The following is a 25,392-nucleotide window of genomic DNA, read 5'->3' on the forward strand; positions in this document are numbered from 1 at the left end:
CAACAGCTGTAAGAAGATCTTATTTGACTTCTATTAAACATATGTACAATAAAAACATTATACCTAATATTGATGACTCTAAAGACACGTCTATATTAAATAGATCAACAAATGTAAACTAACTTTAATACCAGTTATTAACTTAATATTGAATAGTTCCTAGTTCACATCAAACTGAAACTCATCTTGGCTTCTTTCTTTCATATTTAGAAATACTTAGTTTGTAAGCACTTACTTTTAAATGAGTTAAATAAAGCTCTTTTATAAGTTTAATTTTGGTAATATTTTCCAGAGGTAGAGACATCTCATATGTATAATATGTACACGACATATAAACAGACAAAACTAGAGATCTAATAGCTTTACTTTAAAAACATTGTTATGAATTAGGTATTACAGTATAAACTTAGTTTATAAATAACAGTTGGAATAAATTAATTTTGCTTGCTCAGATAGCTAAGGCTTATTATTTGTGGAAAAGACTTTTAAGATTTGTATTTGTCCTTGATAAAATCTGAGGGATACTTTCCAGCAGTTTGAGTTTACAAATGACATTTTTGCTCTTTTTTCTTCAGTCTCAAGGATCACAGTTTGATTAGATAAGCTCCTGAGAGGCCCAGGTAGGTCATTTACATCTCAAAGGCACAGGAAGGGGGGGAAAACAAGTTCTCCCTGAAAGACCCTTCTGTCAGGATCAGAATTTTAAAGAGATGGTTTTACCAAACTGCATAAACAAACAAACAAACAAACAAAAACAGTTTTGGAGTTTCAAAAGAGTTTCGTCTTAACCATTTTTTTCTCTGGAGTCTAAAGAATATTGTGGCCACACAATGTTGTAATAAAATACTATCTTTCTCTTCTGAGCTAGTCTCATAACTAAAATATTTCCCATTTCAAAAGACAAAAGGCAGACACAAAACACAAATACATAAATCAAGCTGGCTGGTCACAAGCTGAAATTCTCCCTAAGCCCAGGAGAGACTAATTCAAAGTCTCATTTGAACACTTCCTTAACATAATGGACTGATGCTTGTTGGGGTCAAATGGCTGCGATCTGGGACAGACCACAAAAGGGATTCTGGCTGGTGCTAGCTCCAGTGGACTTACCCAGTCCTAGAGCCTGTCAACTCACAAAGGTATAAGTTTCCATTTCCATCAACCCAAAGGGAAAAGGCACCGTATTGGGAGGGAAAAGATGAGGAGATTCCTAGAAATAATTGGTTTCTGCAGCTGCTAAGGGATCTCCAAAAATTTCCCTTCCAAGGCCAGCTAGCCACAAATAGCTGGCTTGTGGCGACTGTCCTGGTGCATTGCCTTAGCTGGTGGCCTTACTCCCAGAAGCCTGGAGGAAGTAGATGCCATGAGAGCACATCTCCACATTGGGCACCAAAATCTGTTACCAAACTCAGGTCCAGCTTCTCACCACTTGAAAATCAATACCTGAGTGACAGTTGTTGGTAGAAAGGAAAATTGCTTTTAATCAGCATGTTAGCCGTCTGGGGAGATGGTGGACTCAATGTCCCCCCAAAATCATCTCTGAAGATTCTGCTCATCCATGAAAGTTTTTAAAGGGAAAAAGGGAAGTAATCTCAGTTAATCATTTAGCTAGGGAGTCAGAGTCATCACCATCCCCCACTGTGTGCAGGCTTGTCGACTTCTTATGATCTTTCTTTAGGTGCTGTCTTGTTCACACAGTTTGTTCATGAGATTACTGAAGGGGAAGTTAGAGAAGAGAGCTGGTCATCTGCTACTTATTCTTCACTTCTATTTCTTTGATCAAAGGAAAGAACCAACAGTAGTCAAGGTATTGTGTGATCAAAAGATTTGAAATGTGTACTTGGGCCAGAGATGAGTAGAGCATAGGAGCTCCTGGTTTAGTTAGTTAAAATATAGCTTTGCTAAAGTAACAAGAAAGGGAATTTCTTGCTGAGGGTGGTTTCCTGCAAAGAGCTGCTTATTCTAGGGGGACAGTGGAAGACTAAAATGGAATGATGAATCAACTCCAGGACAGCTAGTAGGAGCCAGTGTTTAAGGAGAAATCAGAATTCAAGGCAGGGCTGGGGGTTCATGCCAGCCAAGCTGGTAGGATGGGGGAAGCAGACAAAAGGATTGACTGAAAACAAGGGAAACCTTGAAGCAGGCATAGCTTTCCTCCAATGGGAGCCTTCTTGTTCTAGCAAGAACCATGGGCTCTTCTTCCACAGCAAAGCTAGCCCACAGTCTGGAGTATAAAGACCACTAACTCCACATATCTGGGCTTTCTTGACTCTGATATCTCAGAGGCTATTAAAACTATATCTGACGTTTTTCTTGAGGCTATGGTTGAGGATTTATATTTGGTACCTACAGTAGGCCTTTCTGTTCTGCAAGTAGGGAGTAAACTTTTGAGAAATGAACATGGGGCCAAAAGAAGGTATAGAAAGAGACAAAACCTTTTGTCTGGAGAGTTGTTAAGGGACCTCGTGCCATTACTATAAAAGACTCTCTTCTTGAGCTAAAAGTGGAAGAAATGGACAAAGCTTCCTGGAGGTGAACATTCCTTTGACAAAGGAAATCTACAAACAAAAGAAAGGAGAAGGGCCAGGACTAGGGCTAGGTGAGTAAGGCACTCAACTCAGGCACAGAGTTAAAAAGGACACCCAAAAGCACAGTACAGGGAAGTAAGGGGATAAGGAAGCTAAGTAATCAAATGTGGCTACATTAAGGTTTCTGATAAGCTCATATTTTAAAAGGAGGAAACCTGGGCCCCTAGCAAATGGCTAGATAATATGTAACATTTTATATGTGATAGGATGTTTAGTAGGTAAGACAGAGATTAGTTTCATGGATCCTAGAAGAGTCAAAGTTAGTTTTTAAAAATGCTAAGACAGTATCAATGATTTCCAAAGATCTGTTTAAAGAAAGAAGAAAAAAGAGGTAACCTCTATGTCATTATCGCCATTGAGCTTGTCAGAATTCTGTAATAGATTATTAAACAGAGAAAAAAATTCTAAAAAATTAGAAGGAGATTTAGTGACAGGGACTTCACATTGATTTCCTAAGAGCAAGTCATGTCACATAAAACCCAGTTTCTATCTTGCCAGTAACCAGTCTAGTTGATGGGAGTATTAAACTAGACATAGAATATCAGAATTTCAGCCTGGCACTTAGATTTCCCCACAGTTTCCTTGCAGATAGAAGAAATGTGGAGCAGTAGATAAAGCATAAACTATGTGGTCAGACAGTTTGGGGCTTATTAGTTCCAGTACTTACTTAGCTATATGATTTCAAGCAAATGACTTTTCACTTTCTGCACCTCCACTATTTTTTTAACATTGTTTATTGATTTATAGTCATTTTACAATGTTGTGTCAAATTCCAGTGTAAAGCACAATTTTTCAGTTACACATGAACATATATATATTCATTGTCCCATTTTTCTCTCTGTGAGCTACCATAAGATCTTGTATATATTTCCCTGTGCTATACAGTATAATCTTATTTATTTATTCTACAACTTTGAAATCCCAGTCTATCTCTTCCCACCCCCACCCCCTTGGCAACCACAAGTTTATATTCTATGTCTGTGAGTCTATTGCTGTTTTATATTTCTGTTTTGTTTGTTTGTTTGTTTGTTTGTTTTAGATTCCACATATAAGCGATCTCATATGGTATTTTTATTTCTCTTTCTGGCTTACTTCACTTAGAATGACATTCTCCAGGAGCATCCATGTTGCTGCAAATGGCGTTATGTTGTCAGTTTTTATGGCTGAGTAGTATTCCATTGTATAAATATACCACATCTTCTTTATCCAGTCATCTGTTGATGGACATTTAGGCTGTTTCCATGTCTTGGCTATTGTAAATAGTGCTGCTATGAACATTGGGGTGCAGGTGTCATTTTGAAGTGGGGTTCCTTCTGGATGTATGCCCAGGAGCGGGATTCCTGGGTCATATGGTAAGTCTATTCCTAGTCTTTTAAGGAATCTCCATACTGGTTTCCACAGTGGCTCTGCACCTCCCCTTTATCATCTGTAAAATTCAAACTGGGTTAAGGACTTAAACATAAGACAGGACACAATAAACCTCCTAGAAGAAAACATAGGCAAAACATTATCTCAACTACATCTCAGTAATGTTCTCCTAGAGCAGTCTACCTAAGAAATAGAAATAAAAGCAAAAATAAGCAAACAGGAACTAATTAAACTTAAAAGCTTTTGCACAACAAAGGAAACTATAAGCAAAACAAAATGACAACTTACGGAATGGGAGAAAATATTTGCAAAAGATGAAACTGACAAAGCCTTGATTTCCAGAATATATAAATGGCTCATATGGCTTAACAAGAAAAAAACAAACAACCCAATCCAAAAATGGGCAGAAATCCTTCCTAAATAAGCAATTCTCCAATGAAGAAATATGAATGACCAATAGGCTCATGAAAAAATGCTCAATATCACTAATTATCAGAGAAATGCAAATCAAAACTACAGTGAGGTATCACCTCACACCAGTCAGAATGACCATCATTCAAAAGTCCACAAACAATAAAATGCTGGAGAGGATGTGAAGAAAAGGAACCCTCCTACACTTTTGGTGGAATACAGTTTGGTGCAGCCACTGTGGAAAACAGTATGGAGATTCCTTAAAAAGCTAGAAATAGACTTCCCATATGACCCAGTAATCCCACTCCTGGGCATATATCCAGAAGGAACCCTAATTCAAAAAGACACCTGCACACCAATGTTCATAGCAGCACTGTTTGCAATAGCCAAGACATGGAAACAACATAAATGTCCATTGACAGATGACTGGATAAAGAAGCTGTAGTATATTTATACAATGGAATACTACTCAGCCATAAAAAATAAGATAATGCCATTTGCAGCAACATGGATGGATCTGGTGATTGTCATTCTCAGTGAAGTAAGCCAGAAAGAGAAAGAAAAATACCATATGATATCACTCATATGTGGAATCTAAAAAAAAAAAAAAGTCAAATGAACTTATTTACAAAACAGAAAGAGACTCAGAACAGAAAACAAACATGGTTACCAGGGAGGTGGGGGAAGAGGGTGGGAAGAGATAAATTGGGAGTTCAAGATTTGCAGATACTAACTAATATATATATAAAATAGATAAACAACAAGATTATACTGTATAGCACAGGGAACCATATTCAGTATCTTATAGCAACTTATGGTGAAAAAGAATATGAAAACAAATATATGTATTTTCATGTATGACTGAAGCATTATGCTGTATACCAGAAACCAGCACAACACTGTAAACTGACTATATTTCAATAAAAATATGTATATGCAAAACAAACAAACAAAATCACATTGTATACCTTTAATATTTTTAGTTTTTGTCAATTAAGCCTCAATAAATTGAGGGGAAATGCAAAGCAATTAGAATAATATATGTAGCATAATATATGTTGTGTAGGTGTTCACTGTTGCCGTTGTTATTATTTTGCTATTTTTAACTATGTACTCTAGTGTAGTCTAGATGCGGGAATACAATAATGAGAAAAATACTTCTAGTCCCAGCCCCATGTGCCTTCCCCAGGATCTGGAGCAGAAACTAGGGTTGTCCAGGCTAGGGGTGAGTAGCCAGAGTACCCTCTAAAGAAGTAGAGAGGACCTTACTGACAAGCAAGTGAGGCAAGCTGCAATCCTGAACAGTTGCATTCCCCAGATTGTAGCATCTGTCATTTATACAAAATGTCCTGCAGTGTTTTACTAAACCCTATGAATATCTAGTGAGGCCAAATTCAAACAGTTACTAGCTGTTTCAATCATGTAATGTCAGGGACAGGGCTCCTTGCTGGAGCCACAGCTAGGGCCAGGGCCCAAGTGCTTATCTGCAGACTGCCAGGGCCCCATTAGAGAAGCACTAACTCCCTTAATCTCCTCTAACTTGGATGAGTATAAAGGATAAGAAGGAAATCTGTCATCCTAGCAGAAACAATCCCATTTAGACAGGGAACTTGTGATGACCCAAGAAGCAACTGTAGTGAGCACCTATTTACCATGTCCCTATGAAAGCACTCTGACCTCCATTAACAAGTGACACGTGGACACCCTGGTCCCAATAGGACCATAGGCAACTAAGGTTCAGGAGGGCTTTGTTCCCTTGCCATGTGTAGAAGCTGAGTAGAACAACCTTTGAGGTTTTATCAGCTGTCCTTCCATGGATGACTCCTAAATGAGGAAAGACCATGGAAGGCACAGTGCTGGGCACAGCCTGAATGGGCAGACAAAACTAAAAGCTGTGAAACAGAATTAAGACAACTCACTAGTGTGATAGCTGTGTCAGTTGTGTAAGGGTTCTAGCATTCAGAAAAGGGAAAACACAGTGAATTGATCTGGAGGGTACAAGTAGAGAAGGCTGCTTTGAGGAGGAAGAATGTGTAGATTTGACCTTGAAGGCAGAAAGGATTGTGACAGGAGGGGGCATCTTTGGGGCAGGGATGAGATATTAGTATGAGTCCAAGTATAGAGCTGTGATTTTAGTGAGTGACTAACAGATAGTATTTGCCACCCACCACCACCACCACCCCTGCCCTGAAAAGGTGTTTGAAATTTCCAGGGACATTGGGTTAGCTGTGTAAATTTTAAAATATTCAGAGTTAATTTTGCTTTGATTTATTTTTAGTGACCATATTTAACCTATTTGTAAAGTTTAAATGAACTCAAGGTGGCAATGAGGTTTTTAGACTTATCAAAATGAACTTTAAAGTACTATGAAACACTGGCCTGAAGCAAAAACGTTCAGCACCGTGTTTGTCAGACAAGGCTGTCCTCATGACCAGGAAACTGCCTGTTTAGATTTGAGCTTTACAACAATTTTGCAAACTCTCCGAGTTTTAGAGTTGAGAAAATTGCAGCTCAGAGGTTACATCATTTGCTCAAGACCACACAGCTGGTAAGCTAAGGAGCTAGGATTCAAACTCAGAGATTTAGACTCTAACTTACGCTGTTTTCACCATTCCATGCTTCTTGGCGGCCTTAGCTACCCTTTCTGATTGGATTATCTGAACAGTGGTGTCATTCTTAATCATTCCTATCACATCCCTAACACTTGGCTATATGACTAATCTGATGCCTGAAAACTCACACTCAAACCTCTGGGGAGCCAGAAAGAGCAGTCAAATGGAGAATTTTAATGACACATCTCTCTAGCCCTATTCCCTCACCACAAAGGCAGAATTCTCTCTAGTTCCTTGTTATCCTTAAATACCTAAAGAGACAATAGGAGGTTCAGTTGAAGCTTTTAATTTAGCTCCAAGATCATGTACATCCCTTCCATCCTTTCCATTTCCAGAAACTAGTAAAGGTTTTGAAAGCTGAAAATGATTATGACATACCAACTCAGAGGGAAAGGAAGCTGCAGGCTGCAGTTAGGAATAGAGGGAGGTTGAGTCTGCCTATGTTCTTGCCAGGTAGGCACCCACCTATTAGCTGTGTGGTCCAGATCTATGTGTATTTTTAGTATGTATTGTGAGGCAGGTTTCAATCCTTTCTGAGATAAAGTAGATTACATTGATCTATTTTCCTCAGCTTGTCCTGCTTTTGTAGTTAGATTAGCCTGGCAGGGCCCACTTTTTATGCATGTGTTTCACAAAATATTCTAGGGGATTTTGGAAGTCAGTGCATGGAAGCCACCCTATTCTTTTGGCCAGGACCAAGCTTGTCCATTTTGAGCATGGTAAAATGAATCCAAGGATCTGAAACAGGCTTGGAGCTACATTGTCCCACTCTGTACAGCTGACCTATTCCTCTTTTGTAAACGTGATGCCAGGGGCACCCAACATATCAGAACCCATCTGTACTCACAGGCCTATTTATATGCATCATCATTATGGGAGGAAAAAAAAGAACATCAGATGGTTATTTTTTGCAAAGTAATTCATCAATACCTGTGTTTCCCAGGCTATGGCTTTGAGATTGACAGAACTATGCTAGAAATCCTTAAAGACAGCCTTCCTCAGCCCTGCCGAAAAGCCTAGTTTACCATTCAGCTTGAGAAGTTAGGACTGTGAATGTAAGTGGCCAAAGGCAAATCCTTTGCAGGTATCTTACAGCTGAGAAGTGTGAGGCATTTCAGGCAATTAAGTAAAGTAGGAATAGTTTTCATTTTTTAATTGAATTAAGTCAGTTATAATGTGTCAATTTCTGGTGTACAGCACAATGTCCCAGTCATGTATATACATACATATATTCATGTCCGTATTCTTTTTTCATTAAAGGTCATTACAAGGTATTGAAGATAGTTCCCTATGCTATACAGAAGAAACTTTTTTAAAATCTATTTTTATATATAGTGGCTAACATTTGTAAATCTTAAACTCCCATGTTTATCCCTTCCCACCCCCTTTCCCCAATAACCATAAGATTGTTTACTATGTCTACGAGACTGTTTCTGTTTTGTAGGTGGGTTCATAGTTCCTTTTTTTCTTCTTTTTTTCTTCTTTTTTTCTTTTTTTAGATTCCACATATGAGTGATATCATATGGATTTTTTTTTTCTCTTTCTGGCTTACTTCACTGAGAATGATGATCTCCAGGTCCATCCATGTTGCTGCAAATGGCATTATTTTATTTTTCTTTGTGGCTGACTGGTATTCCATTGTATAAATATACCACAGCTTCTTTATCCAGTCATCTGTTGATGGGCATTTAGGTTGTTTCTATGTCCTGGCTATTGTAAATAGTGCTGTTATTAACACTGAAGTGCATGTATCTTTTTGAATTAAGGTTCCCTCTGGATATATGCCCAGGAGTGGGATTGCATTTATCATTCATAGACTTTTGAATGACGGCCATTCTGACTGGTGTGAGGTGATAACCTCATTATAGTTTTGATTTGAATTTCTCTGATAAATAGTGATATTGAGCATTTTTTCATGTGCCTATTGGCCATTTGTATGTCTTCATTGGTGAATTTCTTGTTTAGGTCTTCTGCCCATTTTTGGATTGGGTTGTTTGTTTTTCTGTTATTAATTTGTATGAGGTTTTTATATATTCTGGAAATTAAGCCTTTGTCAGTTGCATCCTTTGGAAGTATTTTCTCCCATTCCATAGGTTGTTGTTTTGTTTTGCTCATGGTTTCCTTTGCTGTGCAAAAGCTTGTAAGTTTAATTAGATCCCATTTGTTTATTTTTGCTCTTATTTCTATTGCCTGTGTAGAACGCGCTAGGAGAACATTGCTAAAATTTCTGTTAGAGAATGTTTTGCCTATGTTTTCTTCTGGGAGAATTATATCTTGTCTTACACATAAATATTTAAGCCATTTTGAGTTTATATTTGTGTTTGGAGTGAAGGAGTGTTCTAGCTTCATTGATTTACATTCTGCTATCCAGTTTTCCCAACACCATTTGCTGAAGAGACTGTTTTTATTCTATAGTATATTCTTGCTTCCTTTGTAGAAGATTAGTTGACCAAAAGTTTGTGGGTTCATTTCTGGGCTCTCTATTCTGTTCCGTTGGTCCATATGTTTGTTTTTGTACCAATACCATGCTGTCTTGCTGACTGTAGCTCTATAGTATTGTCTGAATTCCGGGAGAGTTATTCCTCCAGCCTCTTTCTTTCTCTTCAGTAATGCTTTGGCAATTCTAGGTCTTTGATGGTTCCATATAAATTTTATTATGATTTGTTCTAGTTCTGTGAAATATGTCCTGGGTAATTTGATAGGGATTTCATTAAATCTGTAGATTGCCTTGGGCAGTATAGCCATTTTAATGATACTGATTCTTCCAATCCAAGAGCATGGGATATCTTTCCATAAAATGGGAATAGTTTAACCAACTCTTACAATGTTAATAAAAATTAATGAACATTTCTGACTCTGTTAGATTGTCTAGAAGTCCAAATATAAGCAGAGAGGAGGGAAAGTTGTCCAGAAAGGGCCCCTGCTGGTAATAGAGGACATCAGTCAGAGCAGGGCTCATTGAGATACCCTCCTTGGCTAGACTCAGCCACACCACATGCAGCAGTAGGTGTGCTCTCAGGAAAAGCTGCAGGCAGTGCTGAGAGGAGGAGGGGCTGAAAGACCATAAAGAGATGGTTACTTATTAGACCTTACATCCCACAAACCCACAGGTCATTTCATTGACCCCCCTCTGTTTTTCTTTTTTTAACTTAAGAAATATTTGACATTCAAAAAGATATAAAAGTAATATAATGAGCACCCATGTACTCACTAACCAACCTAAGAAGTAGTTCATTACAAATACAGTCTTTCCCCTCTCCCTCTCTTCTTCCTTTCCTTTCCCTTTCTTCCTCACCTGTCCCCATTCTCCTCTCTGTACTCTCTTGAGTTTCCATGTATCATTGTTGTATATTTTTACATAACTTTCCTACATATGTATGTATCCCTAAACATTATGTGACATTGTTTTGTATGTTTTTAATCCTCATATAAGCATAGTAGATATAGGTGAGATAAAACTATGTAGAAAAGAAACCGGGGGAATGATGAGCATGTGTTTTAATATGGAGATTACCTTGGGGTTGTAGATTTTGGAATGGGCATTGGGTTCACCAAAACTTAATATATCATTAAAGGTAAATAAGTAATACAAAACCACAATGAGATATCACCTCTCAGCTGTCAGAATGGCTATCTCAAAAAGAATACATAACAAATGTTGGTAAGGATGTAGAGAAAAGGGGGCCCTCCTACACTGTTGATGGGAATGTAAATTGGTGTAGCCACTGTGGAAAACAGTATGAAGTTTTCTCCAAAAACTAAAAATAGAATTACTATATGACTCAGCAATTCTCCCCCTGCACATGTACCTGAAAAAAAAAAAAAACTAAACTAAACAGGAACACTAATTCAAAAAGGTACATGCACCCCAACATTCATAGCAGCATTATTTACAGTTACCAAGGTATAGAGGCAACCTAAGTGTCCATCAACAGATGAATGGATAAAGAAGATATGGTTTTATATATATAATGGAATGCAATTCCGCCATAAAAAAGAATGAACCCTCGCTATTTGCAAGCAACATGGATGGACCTGAATTGCATTATGCTAATTGAAATAAGGCAGACAAAGACAAATACTGTATGATATCACTTATAAGCAGAATCAAAAATACAGCAAACTAGTGAATAAAACAAAAAAGAAGCAGACTTTCAGATATAGAAAACAAACTAATGGTTAACAGTGGGGAGAGGGAAGGGAGGAGGGGCAATATAGGAGTAGGGGTTTAACAAAAGGGTTATTATGGGATTATATGAAATCATGTGTGTGAAACTTTAGAAAATTGTAAAGTGCTTAGAATTTAAAGAATCTTTCATTTAATAAAAATAAGTAAGTAAATGGATAAATTGGAGTATTATGCATTCACTAATGGTGAATGTCTCATAGACTGAGAATTAGGATTAATCCAATTCTGTATACCCAAGAACAGAACGACAATCATAACAGATAGGCAATATACTGTTTGTATCCAACTACAACTTTTATTTTTCTCATACAGTAAGATTTGTGAGATTCATCCATGTCAATATATGAAGCCCTTATTCACTTTTACCTCCCATTTTTTCTGCTAGACTAGGTTTTCTCCAGAAACCCCCAGAGTGCTAAGTGTTTGACCCTCCCCAGGTAATCCTTCCTAGCCAGCAGCCTGTGGCCACCTAGCTACCCTTACCACTCATCCCTCCTCTGACATGCAGGTCTCACTGGCCTGCTTGGATTTCTGAGTACCCTTCAGGCAACCAGTCAGTTCATTTCAGACTCCTTGAAGGCTTGCAAATATTTTGGAAGAGGAAAGCTAGAAGTGGTTGTGTGGTTTACTGCTTCCTACTTCCCATCAGCAGTGTTGCAGACACATACATGGATTGATGCTGGGGCCTGAGACAAAGTCTATGGATATAGGCTTTTTCTAAGAGCATCTAGTTAACCAACCTGTCAGTGTCATACACTAATGTAACCTGCCCAAATTTAGACCAAACCACTCCTCATTGATATTTCAAAACACTGGCAATGTTAGCATCCTTCTGTTCCCATGTGCCAACTCTCCTGTTACCCACTTTGCACATACCTCTGAGAAAAAGCCTTCTCTTTCTTCCTACCTTCCTGCCTTCTAGGACCTGATCCGGAGAGACATCTTGTACTACAAAGGCCGCATTGACATGGATAAATATGAGGTAGTCGACATTGAAGATGGCAGAGATGATGACTTTAATGTCAGCATGAAGAATGCCTTCAAGCTTCACAACAAAGAAACTGAGGAGATACATCTATTCTTTGCCAAGAAGTTGGAAGAGAAAATACGCTGGCTCAGGGCTTTCAGAGAAGAGAGGAAAATGGTACAGGAAGATGAAAAAATTGGTAAGTGACCTGAGAGGAGAAATAAGAACATGGCTATGAGAATATAGAAGACTTAAATTAGTTTTCATTTTCTAGAGGCAGAGAGAAGATCTGTGTTGCAAACTGACCTAATCCACTTTGGTGGTTCTCTATTATTAGGTTCTTTTTGGTAGATACCAGTAATTTCTATTTGTCAATGTTAAGTGATAGTTACAGGTTGGTCTCCCCTACATTCTCATTACTAGGTAAGACTATTGCACTGAGAACAAACCTCAGGCACACTATACATACTATTCTGTAGTCTCAGTGAAGTCCTAGCTCTCTTCTTAGATACATGACAGCATCTTCTGTTAAATGGTTAAGTTAGTCAAGGCAGATTTGGTATTATTATAGTAAGCAGATTTGATAATATATAGGATTCAGCTAACTTTTAGTCAGAGTCTGGTTACAAAGTCTTCTGATGAAGGCCAGTATATAGTATCTGTTTTCAATCTTAAACTTCAGGCTTCCTTTTGAAGAGTATGTATAGGCTATAGGGCTCACTGTAAGACATTTGTGGCCTATGTCTTAAAAAAAATAGGTTAGCTGAATCTTTATTCCTGTCTCCCCTAACCTCTGCTATTTCATGATAGATAGATAGAACTTTGTATTCTTATTTTTCTCTTAAAATTATATCATTACCATTTCTCTAAATTATTTACTATTCTTAATCATTATTTTTTATGACTATCTTATGGAATTGCTGTAATTTTTATGTTTTTTAATTTTTACTTTTAATACAAATAAATACATGATCACAATAACCATTTAAATACATATGGTAATGTAATGAAGTTTAGCATTCTTTTCCCTTCTCTGTCACATCTAGGCTGTGTGAGATAATCAGTATTAATTTGGTGTGCCTTTTTCCATACTTATCTCATGCTTATATAAACATATATATATGCCTTTATTTTTATTTAGAAAAATTATACTATACATAATACTCTGTAACTTGCTTTTTTAAATGTAATTTATCATAAGTAACTCTCCAGATGAAGAATACAGAATCTAACTGTAACTGCTTGTATCAGTCAGGGTTCAACAAGAGAAGCATAACCAATAGGAGATGTATTATTATTAAGAGGTCTATTATAAGATATTGACTTATGTGATCATGAAGCCTGGCTAAGCAACTCCAAAATCCGTGGGGCAGGCAGTTAGGAATGGAATATCGTGGGCAGGCTCGAACTCATGGACTTAGGCCAAAGCTGTCATCTATAGGGCTTGTAGGGCTGAGGTTGTGAGGTGAAATTTCTTCTCTTAGGGGAGACCTCAGCCTTGCTTTTTTTAAGTGGAAAAACACTATCAGCACTATGGTTTTAATGAAGGGCACAATATAGTAATATTAATTATAGGTTCAGTGTTGTACAACAGATCTCTAGAATTTATTCATATCTGGTGTAAATGGAACTTTATAGCTATAGAATAGCAGCTCCCCACTTTCCCCCTCCCTCCAGCCTCTGGAATCACCAATTCTACTCTCTGTATCTATGAGTTTGACTAGTTTAGATACCTCATATCCATACAAATGCAAGATTTGTCATTCTGTGATTGAATTATTTCAATTAGCATAATGCCCTCCAGATTAATCCATATTGTCACATATGGCAGAATTCCCTTCCTTTTTAGGGCTGAATAATATTTCCCTCTCTCTCTGTGTGTCTGTCTGTCTGTCTCTCTCTCTCTCTATATATATATATATACATATATATACACATATACATATATATATACACACACACATATATATACATACAGATACATATATGTGTGTCTGTGTACCACATTTTATTTATCCCTTTATCCATCCTCAGACATTTATGGTTGTTTTCATATCTTAATTATTGGGACTGATGCTGCAATGAACAGATATCTCTTCAAGATCCTAACTTCAATTATATTGGATATATACCAAGAAGTAGGATTGTGGGATCATATGGTAGTTCTATTTTTAATTTTTATCAAGAACTTCCCTATTTTTCACAGTGGCTACATCATTTTAATTCCTGAGAGTGTACTTTGGTCCAGTTTCTCCACATCCTTGTCTATCCAAACAGTAGTGAGGTGATATCTTATTATCGTTTAGATTTACATTTTCCTGATGATTAGTGATGTTGAGCCATTTGTATGTCTTATTTGAGGACATCTATTGTAAGTCCTTTGCCCATCTTTTTAATCAAATTATTTGGTGGTTGTCTGTTGAGTATAGAAATTTCCTATATATTTTGAAAGTTAATCCCTTTTCAGAAGTATGGTTTTCAAACATTTTCTCTCATTCCATATATTGCCCTTTTATTCTGTTTCTTTTCTTCACTATGCAGAAACATTTTAGTTTGATGTTGTTCCATTTGTCTACTTTTGCTTTGTTGCCTATGCTTTTGGTATGATATCGAAGAAATCGTAGCCAAGACCAATGCCAAGAAGTGTTTTCCCTATGTTTTCTTCTAGGATTTTTATAGTCTCAAGTCATATGTTTAAGTCTTCAGTCCACTTTGCATTGATCTTATGTATGGTATAAGGTAGAAGTTCAGTTTCATTCTCTTGCATGTGGATATCCAGTTTTCACAACACCATTCATTGAAAAAACCAACTTTCCCCAGTAGTGTATTCTTGGCAGCTTTGCCAAAGATATGTTGACTAAACAAGTGTAGGTTCATTTTTGAGCTCCCTGTCCTTTTTCATTGGTCTGTATGTCTGTCTTTATGCCAGCACCATACTGTTTTACTTACTGTAGCTTTGTAATATATTTTGAATCAGGAATTGTGATGTCTCCAGCTTTGTTCTTCTCAAGATTGCTTTAGCTATTATGGATCTTTTGTGTTTCCACATGAATTCTGGGATTTTTTCTGTTTCTGTAAAAAAATGCCATTGGAATTGTGATAGGACTGCATTTAATCTGTAGATGGCTTTGGGTCAGAATGAATATTAACAATATTAAGCCTTCCAGTACAAGAAAAGTAAACTATAGGCCAAATCCCTAATGAACATAACATGGGAAAATCCTAAATAAAATACCAGAAAACAGAATTCAGCATTACAATGAAAAGATAAAACACCTTGACCAAGTGGGATTTATCCCTGGGATACAAAATGGTTCAACATGTGTAAATCAATTAATATTATATACCACGCTAACAAAATTAAGGATAAAAATCACATGATCATCTTTATAGATACAGAAAAATTATTTCACAAAATTCAACACTCATGATAAAAGCTACCAGTAAACTAGGTATAGAAGTAATTTACTTCAACATAATAAAGGCTGTTTATGGAAGGTTCACAGCTAACATCATGCTTAAGGGGGAAAAGTTGAAATTTTTTCTGTAAGATCATGAACAAGACAAAGATGCCCATGTTCACCACTTCTAATCAACATAGTAGTGGAAGTCCTAGCCAAAGCAATTAGGTTAAAAAATAAATTACATAATTACTGCATCCAAATCAGAAAGGAAAAAGTAAAATTATTTCTTTTTTTAACATTTTTATTGATTTATAATCATTTTACAATGTTGTATCAAATTCCAGTATAGAGCACAATTTTTCAGTTATATATGAACATATATATATTCATCGTCACATTTTTTCTCTGTGAGCTACCATAAGATCTTATATATATATTTCCCTGTGCTATAAAGTATAATCTTGTTTATCTATTTTACAATTTTGAAATCCAAGTCTATCCCTTCCAACCCTCTGCCCCCTTGGCAACCAGAAGTTTGTATTCTATGTCTGTGAGTCTATTTCTGTTTTGTATTTATGCTTTGTTTGTGTTTTTTTGTATTTTTTTTTAGATTCCACATATGAGCGATATCATATGGTATTTTTCTTTCTCTTTCTGGCTTGCTTCACTTAGAATGACATTCTCCAGGAGCAACCACGTTGCTGCAAATGGCGTTATGTTGTCAGTTTTTATGGCTGAGTAGTATTCCATTGTATAAATATACCACTTCTTCTTTATCCAGTCATCCACTGATGGACATTTAGGCTATCTCCTTGTCTTGGCTATTGCAAATAGTGCTGCTATGAACATTGGAGTGCAGGTGTCATCCTGAAGTAGGGTTCCTTCTGGATATAAGCCCAGGAGTGGGATTCCTGGGTCATATGGTAAGTCTATTCCTAGTCTTTTGAGGAATCTTCATACTGTTTTCCACAGTGGCTGCACCAAACTGCATTCCTACCAGCACTGTAGGAGGGTTCCCCTTTCTCCACAGCCTCTCCAGCATTTGTCATTTGTGGATTTTTGAATGACGGCCATTCTGATTGGTGTGAGGTGATATCTTATTGTAGTTGTGATTTGCATTTCTGATAATTAGTGATATTGAGCATTTTTTCATGTGCCTATTGATCATTTGTATGTCCTCCTGGGAGAATTGTTTGTTTAGGTCTTCTGCCCATTTTTGGATTGGGTTGTTTGATTGTTTCTTATTAAGTCATATGAGCTGCTTATATATTCTGGAGATCAAGCCTTTGTCAGTTTCATTTGCAAAAACTTTCTGCCATTCCACAGGTTGTCTTTTTGTTTTACTTATGGTTTCCTTTGCTGTGCAGAAGCTTGTAAGTTTCCTTAGATCCCATTTGTTTATTCTTGCTTTTATTTCTATTGCTTGAGTAGACTGTCCTAGGAGAACATTTTTGAGATGTATGTCAGATAATGTTTTGCCTATATTTTCTTCTAGGAGGTTCATTGTATTTTGTCTTATGTTTAAGTCTTTGATCCATTTTGAGTTTCTTTTCGTGTATGGTGTAAGGGAGGGTTCTAGCTTATTGCTTTACATGCTGCTGTCCAGTATTCACAACACCATTTGCTGAAGAGACTGTCTTTATTCCATTGTATATTCTTGCCTCCTTTGTCGAAGATTAGTTGACCAAAAGTTTGTGGGTTCATTCTGGGCTCTCTATTCTGTTCCATTGGTCCATATGTTTGTTTTTGTACCAATACCATGCTGTCTTGCTGACTGTAGCTCTGTCGTATTGTCTGAAGCCTGGGAGAGTTATTCCTCCAGCCTCTTTCTTTCTCTTCAGTAATGCTTTGGCAATTCTAGGTCTTTGATGGTTCCATATAAATTTTATTATGATTTGTTCTAGTTCTGTGAAATATGTCCTGGGTAATTTGATAGGGATTGCATTAAATCTGTAGATTACCTTAGGCAGTGTGACCATTTTAACAATATTAATTCTTCGAGTCCAAGAACATGGGATATATTTCCATTTTTTTAACTCTTCTTTTACTTCCTTCATCAGTGGTTTATAGTTTTCTGTGTATAATTCTTTCACCTCCTTGGTTAGATTTCTTGCTAAATATTTTATTACCTTGGGTGCTATTTTAAAGGGGATTGTTTCTTTACTTTCTTTTTCTGTTGATTCATCATTAGTGTAAAGAAATGCCGCTGATTTTTTAACGTTAATAACCTGCTACCTTGCTGAATTCTTCGATCAGCTCTAGTAGTTTTTGTGTGGACCTTTTAGGGCTTTCTATATATAGTAACATGTCATTGGCATATAGTGACACATTTACCTCTTCTTTTCCAATTTGGATCCCTTGTCTTTCTCTCTCTTGCCTGATTGCTGTGGCTAGGACTTCCAAGACTATGTTGAATAGGAGTGGTGATAGTGAGCATCCTTGTCTTGTCCCAGATTTTAGTGGGAAGCTTTTGAGTCTTTCACTGTTGAGTACTATGCTGGCTGTAGGTTTGTCATATATAGCTTTTATGATGTTGAGATATGTTCCCTGTATACCCTCTTTGGTGAGAGTTTTTATCATAAATGGGTGTTGAATTTTATCAAATGCTTTTTCTGCCTCGATTGAGATGATCATGTGATTTTTGTCCTTTCTCTTCTTGATGTGATGTGTTACATTGATTGATTTGCATAGGTTGAACCACCCCTGTGTCCCTGGGATGAAGCCCAGTTGGTCATGAAGTATAATCTTTCTTATGTGTTGTAGGGTTCTATTTGCTAATATTTTGGTGAGGATTTTGCCATCTATGTATATCAGTGATATTGGCCTATAATTCTCTTTTTAGGTAGTGTCTTTGCCTGGTTTTGGTATCAGGGTTATGGTAGCTTCATAGAATGAGTTTGGGAGTATTCCCTCCTTTTCAATCTTCTGGAAGAGTTTGAGGACTGGTATGAGTTCTTCTTTGTATGTTTGGTAGAATTCCCTGGTGAAGCCGTCTGGTCCTGGACTTTTATTTGTAGGGAGGTTTTTAATTGCTTTTTTGATTTTATTTCTGGTGATCAGTTTGTTCAAGTGGTCAGTTTCTTCTTGATTCAGTCTTGGTGGACAGTATGTTTCCAGAAACTTGTCCATCTCCTCTAGGTTATCCAGTTTGTTTCCATTTAGTTTTTCATAATATTCTCGTATGATATTCTGTATTTCTACTTTACTTGTTATTATTTCTCCATTTTCCTTTCTTATTTTGCTAATTTATGCTCTCTCTTTTTTCTTCTTTGTGAGTTTGGCCAGAGGTTTGTCGATTTTATTTACTTTTTCAGAAAACCAGCTTTTGGTTTGATTGATCTTTTCTATGGTTTTTTTTTTAATCTCTATTGTATTTATTTCCTCCATAATCTTTATAATTTCCTTCCTTCTGCTGCCTTTTGGGTGTTTTTGTTTGTTTGTTTGTTTTTGTTCTGCTTTTTCTTTTGCTTTCAGCTGGTGGGTTAGATTGTTTATTTGAGATTGTTCTTCTTTTTTTGAGGAAGGCCTGTATCGCTATAAACTTCCCTCTTAGCACTAACTTTGCTGTGTCCCATAAATTTTCTATGGTTGTGCTTTCATTTTCATTTGTCTCAAGGTATTTTTTAATTTCAGCTTTGTTTTCCTCATTGACCCTTTGGTTTTTTAATAGCATATTGTTTAATCTCCATTCTTTCCTTTTTTTCTCCTTTGTTTCTCTGTTGTTGATTTCTAGTTTCATGGCATTGTGGTCAGTAAAGATGCTTGAGATAATTTCTATCTTCTTAAAATTGTTCAGGTTTCTTCTGTGCCCAAGTACATGATCAATCCTAAAAAGTGTTCCATGTGCACTTGAAAAGAATGTATATCCTATTTTTGGGGGGTGTAATGCTCTGAAAATATCCACCAAATCTCATTTTTCTATTGTATTATTTAATTTCTCTGTTGCCTTGTTTATTTTCTGTCTTGAAGATCTGTCTAGTGATGTTAATGCTGTGTTAAAATCTCCAACTATTATTGTATTCCCATCAATATCCCCCTTTGTCTCTGTTAGTAATTGTTTTATGTACATAGGTGTTCCTATATTGGGTGCATATATATTAACAAGTGTCATATCCTCACCTTGTATCACTGCTTTAATCATTATAAAATGTCCTTCTTTATCTTTCTTTATGACCTTTGTTTTAAAGTCTATTTTATCTGAAATCAGTACTGCAACACCTGCTTTTTTAGCTTTTCCATTTGCATGGAATATCCTTTTCCACCCTTTCACTCTTAATCTATATGTGTCCCTCTCCCTAAAGTGGGTCTCTTGTATGCAGCATATTGAAGGTTCTTTCTTTATTATCCAGTCTGCCACTCTGTGTCTTTTGACTGGAGCATTTAGTCCATTAACATTTACAGTAATTAATGATAGATGTGTGTTTATTGCCATTTTGAACTTATCTTTGCAGTTGATTTGTTATTTCCTCTTTGTTCCTTTCTTCTTCCTTTTATGGTTTGGTAACTTTCCTTTGTTTTATCATGGATTTTATTTAGTTTTTGTGACTCCCTTGTAAGTTTTTGGCTTGTGGTTACCCTTTTTAGTAAGTCTATTAGCCCATTACTATAACTTTTTATTAAACTGATAGTAACATGATCTCAAACCCATCCTACCAAGAACAAAAAATTTTAAAAAGAAAGAAAAAAAATTCTATATTTTCCTGCCTCCTTCTCCCACTCTCAATGATTTTTATGTCTTCTTTTATAATTTCGTGTTTATTCTATTTGTAATTCATGAGTTCTCACCTTTCCAGTTGTGAGTTTCTCATTTCTGTAGCATCCTGCTGCTTTTCTATGTAGAGTAGACCTTTCAGTATTTCTTTTAGCATCAGTTTAGTGTTGCTAATCTCTTGTAGCTTTTGCTTGTCTGTGAAATTCTTTATGTCTCCTTCTATTCTAAAGGATAGGCTTGCTGGATAAAGTATCCTAGGCTGCATCTTTTTTTCTCATTCAGGACTTTGAATATATCTTGCCACTCCCTTCTGGCCTGTAGTGTTTGTGTAGAGAAATCAGCTGAGAGCCTTATGGGGGTTCCTTTGTAACTCACTCTGCTTTTTTCTTGCTGCCTTTAGGATCATTTCTTTATTCTTGACTCTGGCTATCTTGATTATGATATGTCTTGGTTTAGGTCTATTTGGGTTCTTCCTGTTTGGGACCCTCTGAGCTTTCTATACTTGGATATCTGATTCCTTCTTTAATTTGGGAAGTTTTCAGTCATGATTTTTTCCAATACCTTTCCAATCCCCTTTGTTTTTTCTTCCCCTTCTGGGACCCCTAGTATGCGAAGATTGGCATGCTTTATATTATCCCATAGGTCCCTTATGCTATTTTCATTTGTTTTTATTTGTTTTCCTTATAGCTGTTCTGATTGGGTGCTTTGTGTTGTCCTTTCTTCTAGGTCATCAATTCATTCCTCTACATTGTCTAGTCTGCTTTGCACAGCCTTTAGATCATTTCTCTTCTCAGCCAATGAGTTTACCAATTCTACTTGGCTCTTCTTTATAGCTTCAGTTTCATTTTTGACATATTTTATATCTCTAAACCCTATCTCTTTTAGTTCCTTCAGTACTTTGATCACTCCTTTTTTGAAATCTTCATCTAGTAGGCTATTGATGTCTATTTCATTGGTCATTCTTTCAGGGGATTTCTCATGTTCATTTAATTGGGAATGATTTCTCTGCTTCTTCCTCTTGATCATACCTCTCTGGCACTGTGATTTATGTAGTATCAGTTATCTGTTGTAGTCCTTATGGAGTTTATTTATCTATCTAATGCCTATGTAGAAATAACACTTAAAAGAAAGAGAGAGAGAGGAAGATAATTTTAAAAGAAGGGAGAAAAAAAGGTTTGAAAACAGTGTATAATGAATGATAGAATAGCAAGTTGAAGCAGAATAGCAGTCAGATTGAGATGTCTTTTAAGAACCAGATTTTTGGCGTTTCTGTCTTTTGAAGAGGACAATGTTCTGTCGGAGTTCTGCAGGTGCTCTGGTTAGCTGAGTGGGTCTGTAGATGTGAGTCTTGGTGTATTTGTGGGAGAGGGTGAGCTACAAGCATCCTTCTACTCCACCATCTTGGCCTCCTCTCCTCCCAAATTATTTCTGTTTGAAGATGGCATTGTCTTATGTATAGAAAATCTTAATGACTCCTGAAAAAAAAGCTCATACATATAATAAATGAATTTAGTAAAGTTGCAAAATACAAAATCAACAGACAACAGTAAGATGTGTTTCTATACACTAACAACAAACTATCTGAAAAAGAAATTAAATAAACAATCCCATTTACACTTGCATCAAAAAGAATATCATACTTAGAATTCAGCTTAACCAAAAATGTAAGACTGGTAATCTGAAAACTACAAAATATTGCTGAAAGAAATTAAAGACCCAAATAAATAGAAAGACATTTTGCACTCATGAACTGGAAGAAAATATTGATAAAGTGTCCATTCAACTGAAAGACATCTACAGATTCAATGCAATCCTGTCAAAACTCCAATGGCATTTTTTACAGAAACAAAAAAAAATCCCAAAATTCATGTGGAAGCACAAAAGACCTATAATAGCTAAAGCAATCTTGAGAGAGAAGAACAAAGCTGGAGGCATCACAATTCCTGATTCAAAATATAGCACATTCAAAATATATCAATATCTTGTAATAACCTTTAATGAAAGAGAATATGAAAATGAATATATGTATATATATATATGTATATATATATATGTATATATATATATATATATGCATAACTGGGACAGTATATTGTACACTGGAAATGGACACATTGTAACATTATACTTCATGTATATATATATACATATATATATATGTATATATAAAACAAAGCTACAGTAATTGAAACAGTATGGTGCTGGCATAAAGACAGACATAAAGACCAATGAAAAAGGACAGGGAGCTCAAAAATAAACCTACACTTGTTTAGTCAACATATCTTCAGCAAAGGTGCCAAGAATCCACAATTGGTAAAGGTTGTTTTTTCAATGAATGGTATTGTGAAAACTGGATATCCACATGGAAGAGAATGAAACTGAACTCCTGTCTTATACCATACATAAAATCAATGCAAAGTGGACTGTGACTTAAACATATGACTTGAGAGTATAAAAGTCCTAGAAGAAAATATAGGGAAAACACTTTTTGACATCGGTCTTGGCAATGATTTCTTGAATATGACGCCAAAAGCTTAGACAGCAAAGCAAAAACAGACAAGTGGGACTACATCAAACAAAGGCTTCTGCACAGCAAGGAAGATAAACAACAGAACAAAAAGGCAACCTATTAAATAGGAGAAAATATTTGCAAAGTATGTATCTGATAATGGATTAATTTTCAAAATATATGAGGAACCCCTACAACTCAATAGCCAAAAACCAAATAATTTGATTAAAAAATTGGCAAAGGACTTATACAGACATTTTGGTTATTTCATTAGTTACTTTTTGCTATTTGATTTTTTTCTCCTTCTGAAATTTTTCTTAAATCTTTGTATTTTTTTCTGTTGTATTCTCTTATCTTGTGACTCATTTTCATTTTTTTGTGTGTTTTTCACTTTGGTTGTAAACTATTTTTCCACTTGACACCATATTTTGTTCAACCATTCTCCATTTAACAGCCTATTAACTCATGTTCTCACTTTTTTCCCCTCTATACATTGAAATGCATTTTTGTAGCTAAATCTTTGTCCGTGTTTCTAACTACTTTCTTTGTTTTTGCTTTTAAAGACTTTTGATACACCTTGTCAAAAAATACTCTTCTAAAAGAGTCATACTAATTTTTATGTTTAAGAAAGGTCTATGTTTTTCATAACAAAATCATGTATTTTTATGTTATAGGCTTTGAAATTTCTGAAAACCAGAAGAGGCAGGCTGCAATGACTGTGAGAAAAGTCCCTAAACAAAAAGGTAAAGCTGCCTTTAACTACCATCTCCCTGACCACACTCACTTTCGCTGTGAAACTGAGAAGTTATTAGCTATGCACCTGTATGTTCCTAGGCAGGTTTCCATGCTGAAGTTCACTTGGGGTGGTGGGAAAGGTCCAGATTCCCAGGTGTCTCTGATGACAAGTGGCAAATGGTCTTAAAGCCTTATGGCTCAGGAGTGAACAGTTTAAGGTAGTCGTGTTCAAAGGTAGCTCACTGGGTAAAGGAGAAAATAGAACCTGTTTCTTTTTATTTTCACCTAAAAAAAAGAGAGAAACTAAACCTTACTAACAATTTAGAAACAATTGGACAATAGTAAATGTGTATAATTTATTAATAAGTATAAATATGTTAGGAATATTTACATAACCTTCTTTCATTGGTTTTGGAGCATTTGCCAAATCAGGAATCCCAAATCAGAATGGAGAATTTTAAACTGCACTAAGACTGATGATTCAGATATTCCTTCTCTTTCTGAACCATAAACTAAAGTACTTAAAAGAGAAAAATACCTTAAGAATCAGTTTGAATATGAAATGAAGCTTTATTTTCTTGTTTTCATGAACTAGACAAAATTAAAATACTTAATTGAATGAAGGGAAGGAACTACCCTGTGTTTATTGAAGAGTCCATTCATTACCAGTCATTTTATATGAGTTCTTTGATCTTTATGCAAAGGTAGGTATTATTAGCCCTATTTCCGGAGGACAGAACTGAGAGTCTTTGGTGTGAAGTGACTCTGAACTTAAGTCAGCTGGACTGCAAGTCCACTGCTGTCTTCTCTCCATTTTAGGGTTCTGCTGATTCTCCAGGCTGGGGAAGAACATCTCACTTTTTTGTCTAGCCTCAATTACTAACAGCTGCTTCTATTACTGACAGCCATAGTCACTGTCCTCAGGGGTAGGCAATCTTCATAAGACTTCACTTTCCCTGGGCCCTTCCTTATGCTTTCTTAAAGGGCTCTCTGTTTCAAAATGAGTCACCATATAAAATGATCAGATTCAAGTTGCCTGAAATTCCAGCAGCCACAATAAAGTACCTTTATTTATTCTCAATGAAGTTTATTTTCATTGAGGAGGTTGAGTACCTGTGAATACCTGATTTCCAATTGAGTAGTGCACCTAGATTTGGCTTCTGGCTAGACATGGCCTTCCTTTTAACTGTTTATTGCTTCTTACTCTTGGGAGGCCCTCATTGGCACTTTCCCTCATCATGGAAATGTGATTCTCCTTAGATAGGGAATTAAAGGCAACCACTCCTAATCTCTTGGGGGTTGAAATATGAGTGACAGTATTAGAAAGTAATCTGGAGTTAATAACAGTAAGGATATGATCTGTATGAATAGGAGAATCTTTTGAGAGATTGTGCTGCTTAGATATATGAGCCCTAGCCACCTAGAGGGTTCTCAGGCTACAAAGAGACTACTGTCTTAGTGCCCCACCTCTGTCTCCTGGAGGCTCTCACCTCCTGAGCTTCTCTCACTGTGATTCCTTCCTCTGTCTCCATCACACTGACCTTATTGATGAGATGGTGTTCCATTACCTCAGCCTAAGTTCCCTCAAGCCTATCTGAGACTGGTCTTTTCACTGAGAAACCTTAAAGCAGAGGAACATGTACAAAGCAACCAACTAGAAAACAGTCCTACTAATTCATATCAAGCCTTTGTGTCAGGTTCCTTCTCTACCTTGTCTAGTCTTAAGGCTATCCTTTGCAGGTTCTCTTTTCTCTTCAGGTATCTAAGCACTGGTTCACCTGAACAGATTTCTACTTTTAATAGCAATCCTGAAGTATTCAAAGAAGCCTATCTAGTTTCTAACCTCCCAGAATTCCTCAACATTTCCTCCCTTATTTCCTCATCCAGGGCTGTGGTGACTG

The 25,392-nt window shown here is 36.4% G+C and overlaps 1 protein-coding gene across 23 annotated transcripts in view; it reads left to right on the forward strand.

Moving 5' to 3' along the window:
* ARHGEF9 (Cdc42 guanine nucleotide exchange factor 9) overlaps positions 1 to 25,392 on the forward strand; it is a 410,653-nt gene that overhangs the window by 371,888 nt on the left and 13,373 nt on the right. For all 23 annotated transcript variants that reach the window (XM_074359744.1, XM_074359745.1, XM_074359746.1 and 20 more), the window contains 2 exons: positions 12,088 to 12,331; positions 23,431 to 23,499. In XM_074359744.1, the coding sequence (XP_074215845.1) occupies positions 12,088 to 12,331; positions 23,431 to 23,499 (313 nt within the window). The remainder of the gene's footprint in view (positions 1 to 12,087; positions 12,332 to 23,430; positions 23,500 to 25,392) is intronic.

This window comes from Camelus bactrianus, chromosome X (genome assembly GCF_048773025.1).
Source record: "Camelus bactrianus isolate YW-2024 breed Bactrian camel chromosome X, ASM4877302v1, whole genome shotgun sequence".
In the NCBI taxonomy this organism is placed as follows: Eukaryota; Metazoa; Chordata; class Mammalia; order Artiodactyla; family Camelidae; genus Camelus; species Camelus bactrianus.